This window comes from Typopeltis vanoorti, chromosome 15 (assembly GCF_054136105.1).
Source record: "Typopeltis vanoorti isolate ZY-2024b chromosome 15, IOZ_Tvanoo_1.0, whole genome shotgun sequence".
Lineage (NCBI taxonomy): Eukaryota > Metazoa > Arthropoda > Arachnida > Uropygi > Thelyphonidae > Typopeltis > Typopeltis vanoorti.
The window spans coordinates 82,127,647-82,154,655 of NC_143563.1; the positions used below are offsets into that span (position 1 = coordinate 82,127,647).

At 35.9% G+C, this 27,009-nt stretch overlaps 1 protein-coding gene across 1 annotated transcript in view; it reads left to right on the forward strand.

Annotated features, from left to right (window-relative positions):
- rhea (Talin_middle and talin-RS domain-containing protein rhea) overlaps positions 1 to 27,009 on the forward strand; it is a 709,058-nt gene that overhangs the window by 107,853 nt on the left and 574,196 nt on the right. Inside the window, exon 2 of the mRNA XM_090405775.1 lies at positions 2,556 to 2,725. Coding sequence (XP_090261901.1) covers positions 2,581 to 2,725 — 145 coding nt within the window. The 5' untranslated portion in view covers positions 2,556 to 2,580. The remainder of the gene's footprint in view (positions 1 to 2,555; positions 2,726 to 27,009) is intronic.

Here is a 27,009-nt window from a genome sequence, read left to right on the forward strand (position 1 = left end):
CATTTTTAGGTGTGTTTAGCAAAATACGTAAGCACTTATTTCGTCTGTTCGCAAATTTTTTTGGAACTCTAGCTGTTTTTTTATCTTTATCTTCCCCCCCCCCCTCTAGCTTTAATATTCATCATTACAAAAATTTGTCTGGCCATCCCAATTTTTCTTTTCAGTCGGACTGTTTATAGAAATACACAAAACGTACCGATATTATGTATTAACTTCACACTGGCCTACTGGAATTTAATTAGATTTGTCCTTTACGGAATACATAAAAATGCGGCTGTTTTGATTTTCATTCGAATTGTTTGTTCTTTCTTGTTTAGTAAAACTATTTGAACACACACATTAATTCCTCTTAAATAGATGGAACATAATTCAGTTTAGTACTAGTGATGGCTATTAAAATTTATCAGAATTGAGAATAATTTCTTCCAATCAGTGATAAAAAATATAGAGAGCACAGAGCAAAAATTGGGATGGATGTGTCATAAACTCGCATGAACTTTTGACGCATTCGACGTTCTTTTTTTTTTTTTTTTTTTTAATAAAAATACGATTACACTGAGGTCTGTTACGAATTTACATTATTAAAGGAAATCATGATAATTCTTGCGAAGCAGCAGAAATATCGACAGTCGAAAATTCAAATCTGAAACTGCGTAATTTCAATTTCAATGTGCGTAAAAGACTTATAAAGAGGCTGCGAAGCCTAATTTGGTCAATTATGTATGTTCCAGTCAGTTACTCTTCGTTGTTACTTAGTTCTAGTTTCAACATTGCTTGAAACTATGCATCTGTTTGGAGTCCGCAGCTACTCATCTTGACGGTTCACGAACTACTAATTATATAATTTTTCTCGCAAAACGATAACAGTAATTCCTGTCCACCTGGATCAAATTTTAATAAAATTACAACAATATTGAAATATGTCGTTTCATTTAAACCATTTTAGGTAAAACAAAATTATATATATACTACTGTACCTATGCCTGAAACGGCTCTAGGTTCAAATTCCATGTTGAAATTTCTGTAGGTGTTCCTATTATTCATGTCGAAGTTTCTGGAACAGAAAACTACTTAGACAATATGATGTAAATAAATAATTTACTAATTATTTACAGGTTCAACTGTGATAATTCATGTTTATTACACAAAGTATCTGTTTATCATTTTCTGCAGCCATTTAGTTATTATTTCGCCTTGCAAGATGATGAAGGAGATAGTCTCGAATTATTTTTATGTAAACATTTTAAAATTAAAGCATGAATTGCTTAAAACTTTAAACATGCGTATTTTTTCTATTCTTGGTACGGATATTCGACAGATGCTATTCGATCGCCATTTAGTCTGTCTTCTGTAATTTGAACAATATTATGTGCAGGTCTCTAATTTCGCATGATATTTTTGTATGTTGCTAATTTAAAAACCTCTGCTACTAGTGGCCTAAAACTACGTCGGGCCTGGCATTTAGTCATATTGCATATGGACAGGAAAGCATTTTAGATAGTAAAACATCTAAGAGTTTAAAAACTCTTCACTCTTTTAAGAATGAAGATGGTTAGATCATCGTGTCTGTAAACTGAAATTAGCGAAAGACAATACTTGAGTAAAAATCTTTTAGGATTGGTCAGCATTTTATCTTCCAAAAATGCTTTGGAGCATTTGTCCATTTTGTAGGGTGACCTTTTTAACTTGGCACATGCTGGTTCATCTTCCCTTTCCATCCCACCCCATTTAAAGTACAAATAACGAATGCTTCTGTGAAAGAGAAGAGAATCGCATCTCCCTCCCTTTTTCCCCCATGGTGGAATAGCTAGCCATTAGAAAGAGTTTGCAGAGTGTTCCGTAAAGACAACGGATGGTGTCACATGGCTCACTGATCGAGCATTAGGCGTGCTTGTTGGAGCCTTCACGACTGCGCTTACGACAGTAGGCTCCGTCCGATGACTTCCGCAGCATAGACTCAGGCTGCATGTCGCCACTTTGTCCGCTGTATTATCTTAGGAAGTAGTTGAGCTTCTGGTCCTTTTAGAGCGAGATGGTTGTATTTTCAGTGTATGTTCTGTGCATATCAGAGGAATATTCTACTTTTCTGTTGAGATATTCAGGTGTACATTGCATTGGAACATTTTATAACGATTTAATTTTGAAGAGCCATCTATTCAAGAAAGAAATGACATGTTTGTTTAGAGACATCGTTTGGCATCTTAACCATAACCGTATGGAGGGCAAGTGTCTTGCATTAAGTAACACACGGTATTTCATATTCGCTCTTCAACAAATAGTAATTTTTTTCAGATGACTCCAGTCTTTTTATTTCCATGTGAAGAATTAGTAAGTTCCTTTTTGTTTGGATGTTTGTCTGAAATATTTCGTGCATTGGGTTTATATTTTTTAAAATGGTTTCGTGTTTACACCACTGAAAGATTTAATTCTCCATTTGATTTCACTTTTTTATGCATATTTTATATTGCTTGATTCATTTCTTGTAACTGTGATGTGTTAAGTTGTTGATGGATTTGTTTTTATATAAATGTTATTTTGGTTTTATTTGATTATAGTTAGGAAACCAATTGGAACTCCAAGATGACGCTCTCACTGAAAGTAAGCATTGTGAGAGCCGACAAAAGCGAGAAGATAATCAAAACGATGCAATTCGAGCCGTCCACACAAATTTACGATGCATGTCGAATTATCCGGGAAAAAGTACCTGAAGCCAACCACGGAGAGCGTAAGTATATATATATATAAAATTATTTTTTAAAATTTTTTTTTTTATAATAGTATATCTTGTACACAATACTCTAATATTTAAGATTTTAGTTTGAATATATATATAAATTATTTATAGCCATGCATTGTTATTTTTGAATTAAGAAAATGAATACACAGTGTTTTAAATGTGCGGGGGGGGTTGACGTTAGGGAAACCTTACGCATAGAAAAATTAATAATCCGTCGAAATAGTTATTGATTTTTTTATATATGCATCTAACGACAGTCATATCCTATCCTAATCATATTTAGTATCGTGAGTGAGCCAAGTGTTAGGATATCCGGCACCCAAATGAACTTGAAGCCCTTTCAGGACTTCATGTAGGGCGGTGGTTCATACTAATCTTGGAAACATCATCGACCTTCTAAAATTTTTCACAAACATCCATGCCGTATATTAATTGTTATTAATGAATAATTACAGAGAATACACGATCTATGAAAAATCTGTCATCTCTTGGCAGTCTGGATATGTACTAATTCCATCAGAATAAATACTGGGCGCTGCAGTGTTATAATTGCACATGTTACAAACGCCCGCTATTTTATAGTAATGAAAATCAGCGTATTAGATTAATTAATCCAAATATCAGCGGTATTTATTAAATTAACTTACATTAATGCGAATTAATAATAGTACCTAAATTTTTATTGACGTGTTAGAGTAGGTGCATGGAAATTTTTCAGTCATTCGGATGACAGGTATCCAGTCTGCTTATTTATTTTATGCTTACTACTTCTATATTAATTAATGTATTAAATTGTATTTGCTTGAAGTAATCTTAAGGAATAAGATTAATTTAGTAAATATTGACTGTGTTGTATGAATTGTTTTTTTATGATATTAACTTCCTATGTTTTATTATATTACTGTTTGAAAGCTGTTTTTTTTTTCTTTTTTTTTAAATATTTATTTTATTTTTTAAAATCGTTGAAATAAATACCTTAAGACAGGAAAGAGCAATGAATGATTAACTAGTTTATGCCAACCAAATAGCTCCAGAAGTGATTAGCATTTATTCAGATATAAGATGAACGAGACCATTTCTCTCGGCGCGCGCGTGTGTGTGTGTGTTTATTCATAATTTGAACGATTTTAAATAATTTACTTTGTAAACTTTTCAGAATTCATAATTTGCAGCCATCTACTAAGGAAATAGAACAAGTTGCAAAAATGAGAAGACAGTGATCTACAATTGAGAAAGGGCCGAAATCACAATATTGCTGAATATTAGACTGCTATTTTAGCGTTAGACTGTTGCTTGATGAACATAGGCAATCCGTGCTATAAGACTACAACAGTGTAGTCTTATAGCATGGATCTGCAGTATTGGAAATCATAGATAATTTTCATTAGCTACTCGAGGAGATCTTTAAGGCAACAGCTGTAGCTAATCATTGAATACTCTTACAGTAAGAATCATTAAAACACCGCTGTAACTCTTTATATTAACTTTATATTATCTCTGGACCTATGGTTCATGTAGCACCTTTTGTAATTTTCGATGCGAAGAGATAAGCAAAGCTTTATTTTTATGGACCACTCTATCTCTCAATATCTTATAAAGAGCTAAAAGATATAAAACGATGTATTAACTTTTGTAAAGCAATATTTAATATTGTGTTATAGATATATTGCCGATAATATGTCATTTCTAAGTTCTACAGCTTATATCCTGTATTCAAGGATATAAGCTGCCAAATTTAAAGGCGTGAAACCAGGTTGTTAAAACAAATAAAATCAGCTAATGCCTTTTATTCACGTATTGGGAGTAGGCGAGGCCATTTTAGCCCCATCTAACTTTTGGAGACTGAGGGGGGGGTAGTTCAATCTTCACTTGTAGCCAATCAGAGATACCTGGCCCAAGACTATCGCTAATTATGCACGGCCCATTGAAGAGAGACGGCTGAGAAGTACCGCCATCTCGTGGTCCCTAATCCTAACACTGTTTTTACTGTCTAAAAAATGATCTTGAGTTTGTGGGACGAAAAACCCCGAGTTTCCAGGAACATAAAACCCCCTTGCCTGTGCCAGAGATCGACTAACTTGGAAACCGGTAGGAAAAAACTTAGTAAAAATTCCTCTGGTCGGCGGCTAGAATGGAACTTACGACGCTCTTTCTTCGGGAGATATAGGGCCACTTGCACTGAGCTACACAGACTTAAAACAAATAGAGCACTTTGAAAACAGGACTTCCAGAATGTTCTCAGCTTTCATCGAAAGCACCACCACCACAGAGCGCGTCATTTACCGATTTCAACCAAATTTGGAATGTGTTTTTTTTCTTACATTGCTAAAAGTCACCTGAGAAGTTTAGCCTTTATCGAGGTCATCTAGGAAATTCGGCCCATCCGGTTTGTGGTGGTGGGGGAGTACGAACGAATTGTTTGCTTCTTCTCCAACATTCTAAAAGTCGCATTTCAACCAGTTGCAGCAAAATTTGGAATACAGTTTTTTCTTATGTTGAAAAGTTCTCCTGAGAAATGAGTCCTAATTGAATTGTAACGGAGGATTACAGCAGGTTCTCAATCAATGCAGGTGCCTCTAGGTCGCATCATCCAAATTTTAAATGCAGGCGAACCTGTACTTTGAAGATACGAACAGTTCGTACTTACAAATAGCGCACGGGCTAATAAATTGAGACTCTAATTCATTTAACGAACATAGAACCCACGCTTACCAACATTTCACGATGCCTGAAGTTCCGCAATATATCTTATGAAAAAAAATTAAATTCATTTCAATGAACGTATTATGTTCGTAAGTTGGGGTTCACCTGTAGTTGTTTCTTACAACACTTTTGTCCAACCATGTGGAAACTAAGGACTGTGCATTGTGTACAGTTGTTAGAGTTTTCACATGATTGGAGCAAAGCGGAGGGTGGAGTTGTAGGGGTTAGGAAGGAATGAGAAATTCCTCAGCCACTACTACAAATCACATCACGTTCAGTCGATTTCTACAAGTTATTTGTCGACTTTTACCCACTTCATCTAAAATTATAAGTGATATCACATAAATAACATCTTATATGTGAAAGTGAGCCAACTATTTAGGAAACAAGAGCTGCGATTTAAAAACGGCTACTTGGTTGGCTTGCTTATAATTGTCGAAAATGTAAATTTCTTTTGAATTTTGAAAAATACCAAAACAACGGCAGCAGTTGTTTTGCCGATTATCCACTGATTATAATAACTCCAACTCGTTCCCTGGATAACCCCAGAGTATTTTTCAATGTTTTTGGCTAGTATTCGCCTATCATCAAAGATCATGGCATGCACTGCATCGATGTTTTCAGGTGTGATCGCTGTGTAAGATCTCCTGACTTGGGGACAGACATCTGTTGTCTCAGGATGCCCAGTTTTAAACTTGGCCACCCATCTAGCAACTGTTGGATGTGCTGGGTCACAGTCCTTTAAAGTCTCACACAAAGTTTGGTAAATCTCAGTTGCGGACTTTCCTTGCAGCACGAAAAACTTGATGACGGTCCTCACCTCTGTGTCCTCGAATTTCTTCAAAACCTCTTATATGTCTTCTTATATATCCTAAAAGAAAAAGAACAAATTATTACAATTTGATGAATGATGGAGGTTAAAGTGTTTTAAGATCTTTCATGTGGTTATATCAGTTGCTTCAGTTATTTATCTAGGTATTTATCATAACTTTTCATCTCCCCCACCAACAAAATTATTGTATATATCCCCTTCTTAGGTCCAAAACTGATAGAATTTTCATAAATGCCACTTTTTTAGTTTCCGAACAGGTGGATTTTGAATATCAGAAATCTGTCTGAAATCATAATAGTTACGCAAAAAATGCGCAATATCTACATTCGAAAATTCAGCCATGAATAGTACTAAACTGTGCCTTCTGTGTTATCAACTTTTATATTTCAATCATCTAAGGGCGTTAATAACAGCATTAATCCACTTGGATCCTGGCCTTCCTGTAGATCATTTACCTGTTGTCCTGGTATCAAACATGTCTTTTGCTAACTTTTTTCTAAAAGAGATGTTGCTTTCCTTCTATTGTGTGCTTAAATATCATACCACCTTTGGTTAGCTTTGCTCACTCATTCTTAAATGCTATTAATGTTATTTTTTTCCCCTGTTATGTTCATTTTTAATAATGATTCTGTCATAGATGCCATCTCTTCATTTTATCTCTGGTCTTTGATCCATTCTATTTCTAACCCAACTCGCAGATCTGTAAGGTAGAATTGGTTTGAACATTTCTAAGCTACGTGTTTTGGCCAATTTCTCTCTTTATTCCACATTCATTCAACTAGCGCTGCTATATATTTTGCCTTGCATTACTTATTTCCACATTTAATTGTCATCTTCGCTAAACATTATGTCTAACTGAAATGCTTTACTTGTTCTGTCGGTACTCCACTGCGATTGCAGTTGCCGTTTTCCATGGTCCATCCTGTTTTCATAGTTTTAGTCTTTTTTATTACTGATTTTCAGACCAAATTTGTTTGAATAGTAATTCCGGAATCCTCAAGACTTGTATTACATTTATTGAAGAATATAACCTATTTGCATGAAATAAAAAGCTGAGGTTTAATATTTCTTGGCTTTTTATTTTGTACAGATAATGTTATTCTAGGACTGACACTTAGCCGGCCATATTATACTGTATTTGTATTGAATTAACCACAGATATGAGTATGATGATGATTATGCAACATGATTTAAAGTGCATTTTATGTGGGAAAAAATTATAAAAGTGTACAAAGACACACGAAATCTTTCCAGGAATCCTTATCATTTATTACTGCTTTGATTAAGGTTTCACTGACCTGACAAAAAAGAAACTGCCGGGCCAATGTTTCTCCTCTCAGATGAGAGCCAACGGTTTCGAAACCGTTGGTTCTCATCTGAGACCAGGAAGAAATCCTAAGAGGGCAACAATCCCTTCCTTATTATTATTATTATTTATTTATTTTTTTTGTGAGGTGTGTCGATATGTTAATCCATCGTTAATCAGTGTGTTGGTGTGAAAGCATTGGATACAACCTGTTGATATTTTCTTGTCTGACAATGATTTTTTTAAAAATCTGATTGGGTTCTGTAGAACTCTTCATTACATCAGGTTATGAATAAATGGACCCCGCGGTTAGCCTAGTGGCTGTGCGCTTCGCAACCATATGACCGGCGAAGGAGTGTCCCAGGTTCGATTCCCGTCGAAGATGTGAGGAATTTGAGGATCTTCCTCAGCCATAGCCGGTCTTGGGCGCGGACAGTAGGGTTTTTTCCCGCCAGTTTATCTGGCGTTTTTCATCCCGCAAGCAGGCAAACCGGCCCCGTGAACACGGATCTACAGTCATAAATACTTAACCCCCCCATGAGGGGGCTCAACCCATCCCAGTAGGGACGGGGAAGAAACAGGGAGGAAACTCCATACGAATAAATGGATAAATGTACTCATTCGATCTACAGCAATAAGTTGACTCCAAGCATGTTATACTGTTAGCGACACACAAGTGTTTTATTTGTAATGCAGCAATCTTTTAAAATTAAAATGCATTGGAAGACTTTTGTACCTTATCTAATTTAAGGATTATTGAGCAGTAGCAGTACTACTAATTCATATAATAATAATTTATATTTATATAAGTAATAGAGGATGCTGTGGAGTCAAAATGTTTATCGGCGTTTGTAGATGATACAATGTGAACAGAAACTCCTACTACTACTTAAAATGTCTCAGTTTGAACACAATTTCTTTCATAGTTTGGGAAGTTTTTATTATATGTCCGTTCATTTCGCTGTTGCACCTCATCTATCTGCTGTTGTAAACACTAAGAAGTATGGCGTAGAATATGACTAGTAATTTTAATTATCCTCTATCATTTTTGTTCTTAATTACTTTTTTTAATCGGTTTGTCGATCTACGTTGTCATCATCTGCAGTTAATTCAGAAGTGAAGTTTTTGTACTTAGTTTAGTGCATAGTGCATGCATCTTGGGAATGAATCGGTTTTGTACGAGTTAATATATATCACATGTATAATGATCAGCGTTTTCCTTCACTTAGAAATTATATCCATTATTAAAGTGGAGACATTTCTGCATTTTTCATAGTATATTACATTAGTTGCATAATTTATTACACATAGCGTATTAATTTATTGATAAATTAATCACCCATGAAATCCAAGTTGCAAAGAAATTTTTTTTTCCCCCCTCTCATGACTATTATCATCTGTCTTAACTGGTTTGCATAGATTGCTAAACTAGGCAGTTTCTCGACTCGGTGAGTTGGTCATCCATGGAGATTGGAAGTATGAAGGTATCCATGTAACTTAACGATGATATTTAAAATTCCATATTGTTTGTAATTCAGATTCTTTATCGACCTTTGTTAATTGGTTTGCTTAGATTACCAAACTAGGCAGTTTCTCAACTCAGTGACTGTTGATCACCCATGGAGGCTGAAGTTTGAAGTTATCCATGAAACTTAGCATTACTCATTAATGACGATAGCATTTAAAATTCCATAATTCAGATTCTTTGTTGTTAAAATTACAACCGATTTTCATGCATCAGTAGAATTATATGGCGATTTATATGTAACCTGCATAAACTCAGAAATGCGCAATCAACGAGCATAGCCACGACTTCCTACTCGAAGGGCAAATTGTGCAGTCAATAATCGATAATCTGCAAAAGAGAGGCGAATAGTTAAGAGCGAACGTCGAATATGGAAGCTTACGAGAAGGTAGGTGAGTAAATTTTGTGGAAATCTGGCGGATATAATACGTTCTTGAATTGTATTACATTCCTAATAAATATGCTGTTTTGCTCACATTGTAAGTTGACAATAAGAAACATTGAACAGATGGAGAAATTCAAATTTAGATCAGATGTTTTCCTTTTCGTATAGGAAGCAACCCCCAGGAAAATTGTTTAAGTAGCTTTATGTTAAGTTAAACGAAAATCTGCTTCTAATTCGAATACCCCGGATAGTATTTTATACGCGCCATTCTGTTTGAAATAGCCAGCTGTATTTAATAGTTAAGGGAAATTAAAAAAAAAAATCTTGCAGGATTTCATGTACTGATAGCCCTGATTTACAAAGGCGAACAGAGAAAAGAAGCGTGACACAGACACACTGGTTGCACACATTTAACTTCCCTTTCGTGCCGAGGAAGTTGAACAAGAGTTAAGTTATTTTTTATTTGTTAATAAATCTTCTTCATAATAAGATTTTGAATTAATGATGCAGGAATGTATATATCTGGAGGAACATCTTCCTTGTATGAATTATTCGTGTGAACATTTCTGTGATACGTAAATTGTATACGTATTTAATGCTTGTAAATGTATTAAATGAACACCGATGGGCATTGAACTCGTAATTTAATCAACTAAACATTAAATAGATATCAGAGATATAAACCTTTTTAACCCTGAAGGCATTTTGAGATGCTCTTTGCATATTTCCAGAATGACAAAAATTTCCGAAATTACATCATAGAGTAATTTTTTTATTTGAATATGCGAAGTCTTGTCTTTATGAAACGACTCCTCTGCGTTTAGTTTCGTAAACGAAGTGTCGCGTAAAGCATGTGCGCGTGTGTGTCAAGAAGCTTCACGCAGCTAGTCTGAAAATTTAATCTTTAAATAAAAATTTCAGACATATTTTAGGATAATTGCTCTCCGCGTTTGGGGAAAGATATATATATATAATTTATTTATTTTTATTAATTTGTATTTCTTGCGATTTATGTTCAAGGCCCAAAGAAACATGCTGCTGCTCATGTGCAAAACATATTGGAACTACATTGACTTACAATTCTTCAGCAGTATAATTAAGATTAAAATGAACTTCAAAATTAATGTCAAAAACCTTGGCAGAACTTCTAGGATGAAGGAGTCTTCACAATGATCCCTAAACCAAATACTTAGCGAGTCATTAAAAAAATTAAGGACGGAATGTGACCTGCTGTAACACCTAATCTATGATAAATATAATCAGTCCGCCACTTTTGTTGCACGTAGATATTGAACTCAAATTTGGTAGACGCAGTCTACCAAATTTGAGTTGTTAAATCGGATTTATTAAGAACTGGTGCACTTTGAAAATAGCAGGAGAAAAACAGTTTTTGTCTTTTGTTTACATATTGCATCGTTCAACAAAATTTGGAACATATTTTCTTATGTTGTATAAGATCCTCTGAGAAAATCAGCCCAGTAGATTAAAAAGGAAAGTGCGCCGAGGGATGGGGAATTTTTTCCGCCGCAGATATTTCTAATAATCCTCACAGGTTCATTTCTTTTTAACATATCATTCATCGACATTTTTGCATATTTCATCTAAACGCAAACAAAATATTAAAAAGTCTAATAAAAGGATTTAAGTCCAAATAATCTAAGAGGTTGAATGCAATTTAGAAGTCCTGCCACTTTTTACTTGTACTCATCCTATCTTACATTCTTTTTCTGAAATAATAATCGAAATTGCGTGTGTGATCTTCCTATACATAATCCAGGGCAACAGGTCGATTTCACAACACCGATTAATATATATATTTTTTTTTTAAACGATCACACTTTTAATACTTACTCGTAGTTAGTGGATCTATAATTTTATGAAGATGGTTTTATTCCGTAAAATATACCGTGTGTCCGTTTTACAAATGAACTACTGTAAGATGTGGTTCATGTATTTTGAAAATTTAATTCATCCATTGGATTCGTTTTCTTTTAATACAACTGGAAGCTTAATAGTAGTTGAATTCATGCATCGGCTGCTTTTCCTTAATTCGCAATCGAAACACCGCTTGATTGTCACACTATTCGGAATTTAATATATATACCTGAAGCATGAGTTAGGTTAATTTGAGTTTTCGTACAAGCAGCCTCGTCCATGTAGCCAGCGTATTTATATCGCTGGCTACATGGACGAGGCTGCTTGTACATGTAGTTAATTGCGTATATTTTTCAGGTCGGATTGCATGTTTTGAGGGATGAAAAATCCATCGACCTTGTTAACACAGGCTAACTCACGATCACTTTGAACAGACCTTATGAATGTTTTTGGTCTAGATGGGATTCAAACCCAGGATCTTTTCTACCAGAAGGCATAATCGTTATTGACTAAACCAGAACTATGTAATGCTAATGGACTGAGTACGGTCATTTATTCGTTCATCTTGTAGTTCACTCTATCTTCTCCAGTTCGAGTTTCTTGTTTAAAAGTGCTCTAAGATACTTTTTCAAGTAAGGGGACTTGGGATTTATAGCTCGACATGTATTCCTCTTGTTCTTCAGACATCAGGTCTCAGAAGTTCATTATGAGTTTGTCGATGTCGTTTTGCCATATATTGCATCTACAAACCACGTGCTTTTAGTGAACCTGTGTTTTGGCATCCATAGAGCGATATCTGACGATCAAGCGTATCTGACTTGCCATTGGTTGATACCATTCATGAATTTATTTATTTTTTTGCGTTAACGCCTTTGCTATCAAATCATGATGACTATAATGAGCTTTCCTGGTTATAAATATTTAATTTCGGTGGTTTGGTCAAACCCATTAAAGTATATTTGAAGATATGTGAAAAATTTAGCTGCTCGTACACTGAGGAAAGAGTTGATCTGCCATAATTCCTGATATGTCATTACATCTTGATTATATATTGATCCATGTATCGTGAAATCCTTGTGAATATGATTGCAAATAATCGTCTATCCGTGATTTTGGAATCTGTTAGTAGTAGCTACATTGTTGAGATGAATATATTCGGCTACTCTTAATGATATAAGTTTACGCGAAAATAAAACAGCTTTTCACTCTTGATTTTTACATGCATATCGACTAAAAATTGACGGAAAAAAATTAATTATGCAGGTTAGTCTTTGCACGAAACATTTGGTTCTCAGTTACCAATTGTGTCGCATCGTAAGTAGAATCATATTTTCTGTTCAGAGTTTTTCTTTCTTTTTTTTTTTTTTTTTTAATGTTGAGCCCATACACGAGAGGTTGGTTGATCATTTTGAACAACAGACCTTATGAAGGTTTTTGGTCAAAGGATTCAAACCCAGGATTTTTTCTACCAGAAGGCATAACGTTATTGACTAAACCAGAACTATGTAATAATAATGGACTGAGTACGGTCATTTATTCGTTCATCTTGTAGTTCACTCTGTCTTCTCCAGTTCAAGTTTTTTGTTTAAAAGTGCTCTAAGATACTTTTTCAAGTAAGAGGACTTCGAATTTATAGCTCGACATGCATTCCTCTTGTTTTTCAGACATCGGGTCTTGGAAGTTCATTATGAGTTTGTCGATGTCGTTTTTCCCAACCCACTACAGTACATTAGTACCGTAGTGGGTTGGGAAAGAAGGTACTTGTTCACATTTGATTTAAATGACTGTATATTGTATTTCTTGGGGAACGTAACAGTTGGAAGCCTGTTCCATAGTACAGCAGTTGCAGGGATGAAGGAGGAAAAGAAACTTGTTCTGTGAGTTTCAAGGTGTACTGTGACGTGATGTTGAGCAGCAGCTGCACGTGTTCCAGAGTTTACTGCAATGCTAAAAGAATACTTTTAAGACTGTTGTGTTTCATTTAGACAATTTGCAAATACGACGGTTATTTGAAAGGCAGGAACTCCAAGCCTTGCACTCGATTTCTAAACGAATCTCTTCCGTGATCATCACGGAAGAGATTTGTTTCAATGACCTATTGTAAGCCTTAGTTTACGGAATGAGACAAAACAGAGTTTAGTTTAAAATCACTTGCAGCATTGGATTCAAGTAAACGAATGAATCCATCTTTGAAGGACTCATTGATTTACTTGAATCCAATAATAATAATAATAATAATTAAATAATAATGTTGGTAACGACCGCTCCTCTTTTCGCCGTTGATGAGCTAGATGGCATTTTATTCATATACAGTCCAATATCATCCACATTGCACACTTGAGCACAATAACTATTCTCTATAATTTTAGCTAATATTTTTTGACAGGTATGAGCTGCCTCTTTGCCTAAACGAGTGGATTCACCACTCACTTTGATATTGAGTAAATTATCCCTCACTTTATCTAGCTTTATTTAGAACACTCTTTTCCCCTTCCTCCCCGTTTGGTACTATTTCTAGGAGAGGAAGAGTGAAAAATGGAGTACTAGAAGATTCTGTGATCACTGCTATTTAACTTATACACTGCTTAGAAAGAAGTCAGTGGACACCCCATGGGCAAGGTGCATCTTGCCATGTAACGAGTCACGGTAACCAACAGAAATTGGAGGAATATGATGTTTCCAAGTCAATGCAACTGTGTCCGGGAGAAAAGGGAACTGACGGAGTTGGAAAGAAGCATTGTGATAGGATACCCTATTGCAGGCAGGCATATCTGTTTGGCAAGTTGACAAATTGGACCATCCCCCGTCAACAATCTGTAATACCATACTGAGACGGGAGCGCAACAACTCAACTGCACAGCAGACCACCCACCACACTCACTGAACGTGACCGTAAGGTGCTACGAACGATGTAAATATGTAAAAACCGCCTTCGTCGGCTGGCACGTTCAATGTGGAGTTCTGAGCACCGACTGGAACATGAATCTGCACAAAAACATTCAGAACTGAGGCTCACAACATGGGTTTACATGGTAGGACCACAGGATGCAAGCCCACATTACCCAAATCAACATGCAACGTTCTGCAGTGGGGCAAAGAGCGTGTACAGCGGAACGTGAAATCTTGGAATCTGTGTTATGGAGCGACGAATGACTTCACCCTGTGGCGAGCAGATGAACAGATGCGAGTGTGGCGGATGCCCAGTGAACGCCTCTTACCAGAGTGTTTAACTCTAACTGTGTGGTCTGATGGTATGGTCCTGTTTTTTCTGGTTTGGCCTCGGACCTCTGTTTGTAGTGCCACGAACAGTGAACTCCTAGAGGTATCTGAAACATTCTGGAAAATGCAATGCTAACTTTCTGGCGTTTCTACTGAACTGACCATTGTCTCTTTCACCAAGACAACGCACCGTGTGTGGATATGAACGTGACCACACTTGACGCCTCTACAGAGCTCTGATCTCAACCCTATTGAACATCTGTGGAATGAACTGGAGCATCGAGTGATGTCAAGCGACACCCTCCCCACAACAATCCAGGACCTCATTACATGCCCTGCACGCGGAATGGTTCAAAATTCCCATTGATTGCTATTGTATGCTTGTGGAAAGTATGCCCAGTAGAATTGTTGCAGTCATCGCAGTGAGAGGAGATTCTATATCTTATTAAGGTTTAGAAGATAATCTTAATAGAATCTTAATAAGATTCTATATCTTATTAAGGTATAGAATAGCGTGAGGAACAAAGAGCCATCATATGAATTTTGTTCCTCACGCTATGGTGTCTGTTGACTTTTGATGTCAACGGGCGCCATATTGATGGTATATATCTGGTGTAAATAAAAAAATATATATATAAATTTGAGTTAAATAAGAGTTCGATCAGCAGGGAAAAGGAGGTGTCTAATGACGAATCAATGGAATATGCTTCCTGGGAGAGTGGTGAGTGCTGCATGGCAGAATAAGTTTCAGGAAATATATGATCTGCCTTGCTAGACTGGTCATCCTCGAATGTTCTTACTGTAGTTTTAGATTGGTAAACATTAAATGTAACCAATTGATATTGTATGTAGGATGGCCAATCACGATGAATACTGAACTTCCGTAAGGTGGGATTGTAATAAGAAGAAAAAATGGAAAGTATGCCAAATATAAATTGTATTATATGAAGTTTCATAAAAAAAAATTTCGAAAGACAACGCTAATGAATCAGGAGTAATGACAGGTGATTCTTAAGTATCCTATAAAGTCTGATCACTCTTATTTATATCAGACCCCAATTCGGCTTTCTGTAGTTCTGACCAATTTTGAAAGGTAGGTATTTCTTACGTTGCTTAATATCTTCAACCGCCAGGTTAATGGTGTCGATTTTTTAAAATTATTTTCACTACCAATTTAATATTTTTAAAAATTAAGAAACTATAACTGAAAAAAAAATTACAAATTGGAAAACTGAAGACATAGATTACTAAATTATTTTATTGTTTTAAGCATTTTATTTTAGTGTTAAAAATTTCCACAATAAATGGTTGATACTTCCTTCTATCGACACTCACCTACTTCGAGTATCGAGACCGCATTGTAGAAATAGATGGCTTGCGAATAAATTGACTTACCTGAGAAGTTCATTATTCACTCAGATGCGTGTGCATTTTTTTCGATGTCATTGCTGCAGGATTCTCACAGTGAAGCTACCCTCTTGATTTGCATACTTATTAAAAAAAAATCAGTACGCTTTGATACGTACTCAGATTAAATAATAAGATTAGGATATGAATCTTTTTATTGGAAATTGCATGTATTGCAGAGTATGCCGGGAACATATTAAAAGGTGGAACAGAAGGGATAAAAATATAATTGACTTCCAGAAACAACATGGAAATGAAATAGAAACGCCTTTCTATTGTTTAACCATCTCATCTTTCGAAGTACAGAGGGAAATTAACCCTGTTTAAAATATTTTGCAAAAACGGCTTTTGCTTTCGTGAAGGGCAGGCGGAATCCAGTGCAACAAAAATGTCTTTCTCTAGTCGCATGATGATAACTGTGAAGAACATTCCCTCCTTAAAAAGAAAATCTTTTTAACTGGATTCCTTTTTTAAAGCTTATTCAATATTTGAGGGTTAAATGTCACTGTCAGATGTTTTATCTCGAGGGGAAAAAAAAAAAAACTCAGTGTTTTTCCTCGTTCATTACTCAGTTTTGGAAAGGTTAGAACAATCATCAACGTTTTCTATTCATCTTGGAAAGTGGGACGGTAGTTAAACTAGTTTTAATAACTTTAGCGAACGATTATGCATTTATGATATTTTCGTGGTCAGTACAGGCCACTGAAGCATGAGTAGCAAGTAGTGGCGCCACTGACAACTAAATATGTATACGCTAAATACCGGCGTGAGGTATTTAGCGTATACATATTTAGAAAACAGCAAAATAAGCACTTGAAGCAAGTAGATTGATGCAAATAGGCATGCTTTAGAACCATGGTTTCCAAACTTTCGCCGTGAGGGCCACATTGGGTACTTCAGCACCTTGAGTACTTCACCACAAACAGATCAAAATGGAGGATTCTATCTCTACAGGCTTCCTCTACAGTCACACCATTTGATAGAATATAATTTCAGCTCGTCGTTATTTATTTTTTTCATTATGCCTATTTCTTTTCTTCAGCTCTATACCTTAGCCAATTCATTTCAAATTACATCAGAATTGAAATATAGGTATCTCACATTTATTGATAAATCAAAGAAAAAAAGTTATATCTATATTTCAGTCCAAAAATATATTTCATCCAACCATCCTTATATTTTTAGGTATATTTAAAAAAAATTAAATGAGCCAAATACAAAGAAAATAGAATGTTGGTGATAGTGCAGAAATGGTTGCTTGACTGATATTTATTGATTTAAACTGTAGAGTGAGCATATAGCTCTCTTTTAGATTGTACCAGAGACAAAATTTTTAGGGAAGATAGCGAGTTAAATATGGAAATAGGTAAAGAATAAGGCAATTGAGTAAATTATATAGATCGGAGAGTTAGTTAGAAATAGAATTGATCAAAAACTGGAGACAACCAATGTGAGGATAGCGAGGAAAAGCAGAAGGGTGAGCGGATAGCATCACTGGCAGAATCATATTAAAATGAAGATATCAGAAAAGAACTTAACATTATTTATATTCATGAAAGCCTAACAGAGCTAATCTAAATTGGCATAATCACTTAAAAGAGAATGAGATAGAAAACAGCAAAATAAGCACTTGAAGCAAGTAGATTGATGTTTGGAACAGTGGTTTCCAAACTTTTCGCCGTGAGGGCCACATTGGGTACTTCAGCACTGTTCAGAGGACCGTAGTAAAAAAAAAAAAATCTCTAGAACTAGATATGAGTTTTATTGAAAGCAGATAAAAACTGATTACGGAGTATGTGAGATTAAATTATCGTATATTAATGACAACGAACACTATCAGCAAATTCTCATATTTTTATCACAAATTATAATAAAATCATTAATGTGAATGATGTAACTGTGTTTGTGTTTTTAAAATCTTATTAAACTCAGGTTCAAATTTTGAAGAGTGCTAACTACAAGTAGCGATTTGAAATGTTCATCGGATAAATTTGCCCTGTATTTTGACTTGATATATTTCATTCGGGAAGAAGTTTGTTCGCAAAGATACGTTGTCCCAAAAATAGAGATACATTTACAAGCAAATTTCTTCAAATTTGCTTGTAAAATTTTGTAAAATTCAATTTTTTTTTTCTTCGTTAGTTCATTTTAACAGACCTTTTACAGTCAGAAAGACCGTAACTTGGATTACGGTTACTTTTTGCTATTCGGGAATATATTTTGAACACAATTTTAATTAATGATTAGAAATCTATCAACACTCCGTGTTTTTTTTTTTTTTTTTTTTTTTTTTTGCGGATTCTTATTGAAAAATTAGTCCAATTGGCCGGCCGGATAAAATCATATCGCGCGCCGCATCTGACCCGCTGGCCGTAGTTTGGAGACCCCTGCTTTAGAAGGTAGAAATGTAAAAGGAAGTCAAATTAGGAACCCGGCAAATAATAGACTAATTTGAGGAAACTAGTGGAATCTTATATTAATCGTCTTATTGTGTTAGATCACTTGCGGGCACAGCAGAAAACGATGCTGTAAATACTCATCAGAACTTCCAGCAATATGATCGCAGTAACAAAACAATGCCACTAATAAATCTGTCAGTCAAGTAGTCGCTCTAAATTACTGCTAGCCGCCTTTTTAGAGCTTTTTCATTTTTAGGTAGGTTTCGCAAGATCACCTTTAGATTCGTTTTGTCTGTACGCGTACTGTTTTATCCCCTGGCTGTACGAATTTTCGAATTTTATCAAAATTTGGTACTTACTACCCCCCCCCCCCCCCTCCATCATACTGTATTGCGAAATGATATTTGTATTTTATAGAATACAAACTGACTAAAGCGACTTTATTCACTCAAAATGAATGAATGAAGTCACTATACAAAAATGCTATCGCTTAACGCGCCATTTGATGTGGGACAACTTCATACTTGTTTACTTATGAGATAGTTTCTTGTTATAATAGCTGTTGTATTTAATTTTGATTTTCTCTGAACGATGTTCAGCACGGTAATATATGTGTGTGTGTGCGCACATTATTCATTGTGCTTATGTAAAATCACTTTAGGAAGAAAACCTCAATTTTCTCACTAAAAATGAAAGAAGAAAATAATTTATTTTTTTTGAAAAGTACGTTGTTTTCAGTGTTCACTGCAATGAAACTGATACGGTGACTAGAATGTTCCATGCTAGCACTGCTCTGCAATGTTTACATAAACTAGGAAAAAAAAAAAAACTTCCAGCGGAATTGATCTATTCATATTGTTTCATTTGATATTGCTTAATTTCTCCCTCTCCACCACTTGATTTGATATGTTTCACAAAGAATTTGTCCGTTAAATGGATAATGAGTATTTTCATCAATTTGGGATCCCTTAGTTTATAATTTTGTGCGAAGAGAATTTTTTTAAGCCTTGATTAAATTATAGTAGCTTCATTTATGTGAACATGAGAATTTAATGCACGAATATGTGTTGAATGTATGTATTTATATAAAATAATAAATAGGTGAACTTTTCCATCTCAGGAAAGAATAATGTGCCCAGTCATTCTTTCCTGAAAAGGTCTTCCTTTCTTAAAATTGAAATTTTATCCTGTGCAGAATTTAAAAAAAAATGTTTTTTCAAGAAAACGAATATGCGTTTAATGAAAAACTATTTATTGCGGATTTTTTAGGACTGTTCTGATTATAAGTCTTAATCAAGCAATATGCCTTGTCGCACGTGAAAGATTTTTATACATTTTGAATTAACAGTTAAGTGTGAATGTGGTATATGTTTATGTTGCGGATAAATTTCATCGTCCGTGTGATTAGAGGCTTGACGTGACTTATATTTCATTGTTTATGACTTGAAGTCATATTTCGGATTGTCTAACCCTTAGCCCACCCATGTGCTGGTGTGGAATTCACATAAAAGTTATCAAGTGCGCGTGCGTCAATGTGTCTCATTACTTATATTGCGCTACGTTGTGTCTTGCATTACGTGTATATATAATATTAAAAATATCGTTTACTTTTTTATTTTCTGCAGCGACTTTTTTATTTCTCTTAAGTTTAGAAAATCTTAGAAAATAAGCTTATGCTTATTTTCTAAGATCTCAGTACAAACCGGTCACATTAGTTTTCTATTGCATTTCAGAATATTGTTTCGCGTAGGTGTCGTCAAATTTTGTATTCCGGGCGGCATTCATACTTGACTTCATAAATTCTTGATTACATTTGGGTCCGTTTACATGTTTATTAGGCGATATGTAAGTTTCTCAAATTTTTACAGTGGAAAATAATTATAGTTTTGTTATTTTATTTTCCACTCCACATTAAATCAACGAAACCTTGAACAAAAAGTTTATTAATAATGATTGTCTTTTTGATTTTAAATACCAATAGTAATCGAATTTATTTATTTATTTTAACAATTATTTTCATGCAAATAATTTTTTCCCCTTCGACAAAAAATACATAAAAATAAAAATCAGTTAACATTAATATTAACTTAAATTAAGGGGATATTAAATCCCACATAGTTTTAAAACCGAATAAGAAACTCAAAGATTGAAATCAGAGAGTTTCTTGCCGAATATAGTAAACTATAAAGTATCGGCGACACTAGCATTAGCCAATGCAAGTGATCCTAGTACAATACCAGGGCAACTCGTTGCAAAGGTGGGGAAAGTTCAGATCGCTATTCTTAGGTATTTTCCATAATGTAAAAACACATTTCCTAGGAAATGTATGCTGTTATTACATTATGGAGGGAGGTCACTAGCCAGACCGGTTTCAGCCTTTTTTGAGGCTTCATCAGTGAGTAGCTAGACCTAATACCAAAGTGTATAGCGATAAGAACTTATGTACTCTGCGAACGAGTAATTTAAGTAATGTTTTCATTGCCGAAATGAAGCTTATTAGCTCTTTATACTTAAGTAACTTAATGGTTGCACCTGTTTGGAAAACTCGTTCGCAGAGTACATAAGTTCTTATCTCTCTACACTTTGGTATTAGGTCTAGCTACTCACTGATAAAGCCTCAAAAAAGGCTGAAACCGGTCTGGGTAGTGACCTCCCTCCATAATGTAATAACAGCATACATTTCCTAGGAAATGTGTTTTTACATTATGGAAAATACCTAAGAATAGCGATCTGAACTTTCCCCACCTTTGCAACGAGTTGCCCTGGTATTGTACTACGTACTAGGATCACTTGCATTGGCTAATGCTAGTGTCGCCGATACTTTATAGTTTACTATATTCGGCAAGAAACTCTCTGATTTCAATCTTTGAGTTTCTTATTCAGTTTTTAAACTATGTGGGATTTAATATTTAATATCCTTAATTTAAGTAATGTTTTCATTGCCGAAATGAAGCTTATTAGCTCTTTATACTTAAGTAACTTAATTAATATTAAAATTTATTATAAAAAGCAGTAAATGCATCATATTTGTGATTTTTTAAAGATATGACATACATGACTGTCTTTTAACATGTTAGGCAGGGCCATACTTCTGCACGGGCCCTAGCTGGGGGACCCCTGAAAAATTACAGACAATTTAAGAGCCCCAAACAATGAGGGAGGAGCCCTGGAGCATTCTAGTGCCTCGGGCTAGGAAAAGTTGTGTGTAGAGGACTGCATAACACTCGAGTGCCGCTTGTGGTTTGCCTGTTTCTTATTGCAAGTTTAAGGAAAGGCTTATTGCATAGCATACTTTGATTGCTTTTAATAACCACACGCGTGCACAACATTACATAACATTATCTGATTACGAACTTTTCTGCATTTCGGTGCATGCCCTATTTTGCATTTGTTGCTATGAAAGTCTAATATGTTTAATGAATGAAGATTTTTTTATTTTTTAAAATACTTGCTTTCAATAAACGGAATGCGATTTATAATTCATAAAACTCATGCACTTCTAACATTTCCAGAAACACTACTATCAGGGTTGTTAAAGTCATCCCACACTTTTGCATTAGGATAGTGTGACCAGAGAGTCCTGTTTTTAACAAGATTGTTCCCTATTTCAGCCAGTAATTTCACTGTACCCCCCCCCCCCCCCAGAAAATACCAATTGGATGCCAAATACCCCCCTTTCCCCCTTTTTTTTTTAAACTCTAATTTGACAGTGCAGTTTGTTAATTACTAAAGAGGCTTACTGTATTTCCAACAGATGGCACTATAATCCATTTGGATGACTTTCACATAGTTTCCACAGTTTTTTTGTGTGTACATTGCTGATGTGATAGACATGTGTGAATGGATTCTGGCATTTCCTTATGTGTTTTTCAAAGTTGATGTGTTGGTGCAAACTCAGTAACATTATTTGAAGGATTTAGTAAATAATTATGTATTCAGTTTGTTGAAAATAGGTAATGAGATGCCCAAGCAAAAGTGTAGTTTAACAGACACATTGAAACAAGAATTCCCTTTCCTACATGAAAGTCGTAATGTTATTATTATTATTATGTGGACACCTCCATGGAGTCTCAACTCATCACAGGAGACCCAGACTTGTTTGGTAAAGTTTTATGCACTGTTTGTATAGCTGAATTTTCTATTGAACATGGTGGTTGTTCACAGCATACTGCTAATAAAGAAGCACAATGAAGCAGTTATAGCAAAAAAAAGTGCAAGTCATGAACTAATCTCTTTCATCACAAAACAACAAGATGTAAATGATGCTGCACAAGGATTGCTAAATTTCCATACAGTGTTTTTTTTCACTTGGTTATAAATTAAATTAAAAATGCCAAGAAATTATATTATCAGAGACCTCCAGGGAGTCAAGGACTCATCAAGGGAGGCTATAAATCACCCAAACCAGTTGTCATACCTTCCCTTAAATTCATTTATACTAGATACTCTCATTATCCCTAAAGGCAAACTATTCAACTCACTCACACAACTTTGTGAAAGAAAATCCTAGCTCTTACCCCTTTCTTGACTGTGAACAAACGCAACTTCCATGGTTGCTCCCGTGTTCTTTTCCCACTTTCCATAACGAAGATTTTCATCAGAAGATATCCTATAATACCCATTCAAAAGTTTATAGACCTCTATTCATATCACCCCTCTTCTCCTGCTAACCAGAATCTGTAATCTGCATACTTGCAATCTGTCTTCATAATCTAAATCCCATAATCAGATATAATCTTTGTAACTCTTCTTTGCACCCTTTCCAAAACTTCTTTATCCCATTGGAATCCAGGAGACCAAATCTGCATATTCTTGATTTTACAGATTTTTAGCTAACAGTAACTATAATATTTTATTTATTAAATCACTTTGTTAGGTTACCATATGAGTTTGTCACTTAATATATTTCAAAAAGGTATTTTTTTTTTTTTGAAAAAGTAAACAAGAAGAACAAGGGATTGAATTTTCCGAGAAAAATTTGAGAAAAATTTAACAAAGGGCTCGAGTGAGTCCTCGTGAGCCCCTTATAACTCACCACTGGACATAACAATTTGTTTAGATCAGTGGATTAAACACATACCATCATATGGACCTTATTCTCTGCAAAAACAAAATGCGAAAGTATGTTTGTGTACTGGCTCTTTTTGCATTTTTTGAAGTGATAAGTTATGTATCTGTTATGGTAGATTCACTAAAATCACTCAAGCCTGAAGTTGGTGTCTCAGTTTTGGTTAGGTATTTTATAACCCACGAAAGGAATACAAGTGAATTTGCTGGAATCCAGAATCTCTTAGGAGAAATCTGAGATGTTAGTGGATCTGTCCATATTGGAGAAATATAAATTAACTGACAAGATAATAGCATTTTGTGATGACAGCTGCAACACTAACTTTGATGGCATTGCTAGAAAAGGCAACAATAATGTTTTTCATAAGGTAAGCAAGAACATGAAAATTAACATCTTGGGAGTAGGCTGTGCTACCACATATTGTGTGAAGTGCTTTGCAAACAAGTGCAGATATGATGCCAATTGATGCAGAATTAGTTATTAACTAGGTGTTATAACATTTTCATATTTTCACTATTAGGGTTAAGGCTTCTGCAATTTTGCTGAAATGGAATGCAAACAAGTTCCGATAGATAGCGCCTGGGAATTAGTTTCGTTAAAGTTGTGCTCCCAAATTTTATCGTAATTGCAAGTATCTTTTTGTGCAAAATAACCAATAAACGGAATACAGAGGGTACTAAGGTGTCAGTTACTTCTACACAACTCATAAGTACCCATAGTCCTTCGTATCAGTTATTTTTCAATTAAAAAAAACAGCCACGTGAAAATGCCCGATATGCCTACCATGCGAAGTAAAGATGGCGGCAACAAAGGCCAACACAAAATATTACTTTGAGTCCTGTCAGCGTAGTGCAGCCAATAGCCAACAAACCAAAAGATAATACGAAGTGACACAGTTGCAAAATCGAAGTTACTGAAAGGAAAAAAGGTATATCGTGCGACTTCTGCTACAACTGGCTACATACTTCCTGCGTGAAAATAGATGAATCGACGCTCAAGCTTTTTATCGAACCGAACCAGCCTTTTTTCTGTTCGATGTGCCTTCCTTCTGTTAAACAGCTGCTGAACCTAGGCAAGCGAGTTGAAAATCTCAAACAACACCTTAATAACATGATCGATACTTTCTCGTCCAAAATCTGAAAGTTGGAAACAAAGCTCGAAATACTCGATGACCAGTGGCTGATCGCAAGTGCATCTGTACCTGCTAACAAACTTTGTGATTTAATCGCATCAACGGTACCCGTGTCGCTCGAGACCGAAAACAGGAGACTCGATGCATTTTTTTTTAATTTATTTTGAACTTTCCGGAGGAAAACGGTAAATCTTTAAAAGAAGAAGTTAGCAAACTAGCAGGAGAATGCAACTTCGATCCCAGGAATGTCATCGATTCGGTCCCACAAACAAAAGAAAGGACGGAACGAACTTTCCACATCTCATGAAAGTGATTTGTGATACACCAACAAACACTTCCAAATTAATAACGGCGATAAATAGCAAGCTAAAGGACAGTTGCCCAATCGCGTGTACGTGCTCGACCTGACTTAACCTTTGAACAAAGGAAACAAAGACACCAACTCCAAAGACAGCTAGAAGAAAAATGTCAAACGGGAGACAACAGCTGGACCATAGACTACAAACAAACAAAACTAATGCAAAAACCAAGTGACGGCACTAGTAGCCACCAAGGAGACCAGTATGCAGCACTACATAGGAAACGTGCAAGACCCTTTGCCAAAGCCATGCCCCACAAACCCTTGCATATCCACTACACCAACATCCGTGGTCTCAACTTCAACCTTAACAGCCACTGTCATCTGCAGTCAACCAAATCCCACCTACTCTTCTTAACAGAAACTCAAATTTCCCCTTCCCCTGGCACCATCCATCTCAACCATCCAAACTATTACTATTTAACTCCTTTCGACCCAAGTGTGATGTGTGCACATATATCTGCTCTGACATACACTGCCAGAGAGCACCCAACCTAGAATCGCCCAACTTTGACCTTCTTTGGCTAAAAATATCCCCCCCCCCCACTCAGTCAAATTCATCTGCTGTCTCTATTGCTCTCCCAATACCACCAACCACTCCGAGCTCTTTAATATCCTCTCCCCGAAAAGTTGATTTCCTCCAGTCCCACTATCCTAATAGTAAAATCATCCTCCTAGGTTGATTTTAATGTCCATAACACCAACTGGCTTTCCTCTTCCAATTGTACAGATCCTGCAGGAAGAGATGCTGAAATATTTGCCATCACCAATGACCTTACACAAATTGTTCACAAGCCGACCAGAATACCAGATAACTTAAATCACTCCCCAAATACCCTAGATCTCTTCCTTACCAATGACCCTTCTAAATATACAGTGAATGTAGTGAGCCCCCCCTGGGTAATTCTGACCACAACCTAGTGCTCATCTCCTGCCCCATGCAACAATGCTTACATAGTCACACCGGCACAAGAGTAGTTTGGCATTATAACAGTGCCAAATGGGACAACCTACGAAACTACTATGCTTCATTCCCATGGTTGGACTATTGTTTGCACTCTTCCAATCCAAACATATGCACCGAACACATCACCAAAATAATCCTCACTGGCATGATAACATACATTCCCCACACCACTCTGAACTGCCGTCCCCTATCCAAATCCTGGTTCTCCAAAAGATGTGCCAAGGCTGTACAAATGAAAAATCAGGCATACCACAACAGGCTTAAATTAAGAACTTCATCCTCCTTCAGTGCCTATACTGAAGCCCGAAACAGTTGCAAAAAAATTATCAATGATTCCAAAACAGAATTTGAACGGGTAAAAAGCAGGAAACTTGCAGCCTGTCCTAGCGGCAGCCATGCCTTTTGGTCTCTTGCCAAGCAATTGGTTGCAACTTTTGCACTACACTACTCCCACCCTATCATACCCAGATGGTTCAATTGCAACATCACCCACAGATAAAGCTATTTTCCTGGCTTCACACTTTGCCTCCAATGCACACATAACTGACAATGGCAAATGCCCTCCAGTCATTCCAACTGCCCAACATACAATGTCTCCTATATCCTTTTGCCAGAAAGAGATCATAAACCTGTTGTCAAAAGTAGACACAAAAAAAGCCCCTGGCCCTGATGGCATTCCTCCAATTGTCCTGAAGGTCTGTGCAACAGAACTGACTCCTATCCTATGCCGTCTATACATGCTCTCCTACTCCACTGTTATATATCCCAAAGCCTGGAAATTAGCCTATATTCAACCCATTCCCAAAAAGGGTGACAAGTCGCTGCCATCCAACTACCTTCCTATCTAAAGTGATGGAGAAAACCATCAATTCTCAACTCCTACTCTACCTTGAAGGTACCCAGCTATTAAGCGACCACCAGTACGGATTCCGTCGATGCCAATCAACAGGTGACCTGCTCTCATATATCACCTATCTCTGGACATATGCCATGGAAAAATTTGGCGAATCCCAAGTAGTTGCACTTGACATCTCTAAGGCCTTTGACCGGGTCTGGCACAAAGGCTTACTAAGCAAACTTCTATTTGGACTGTCTC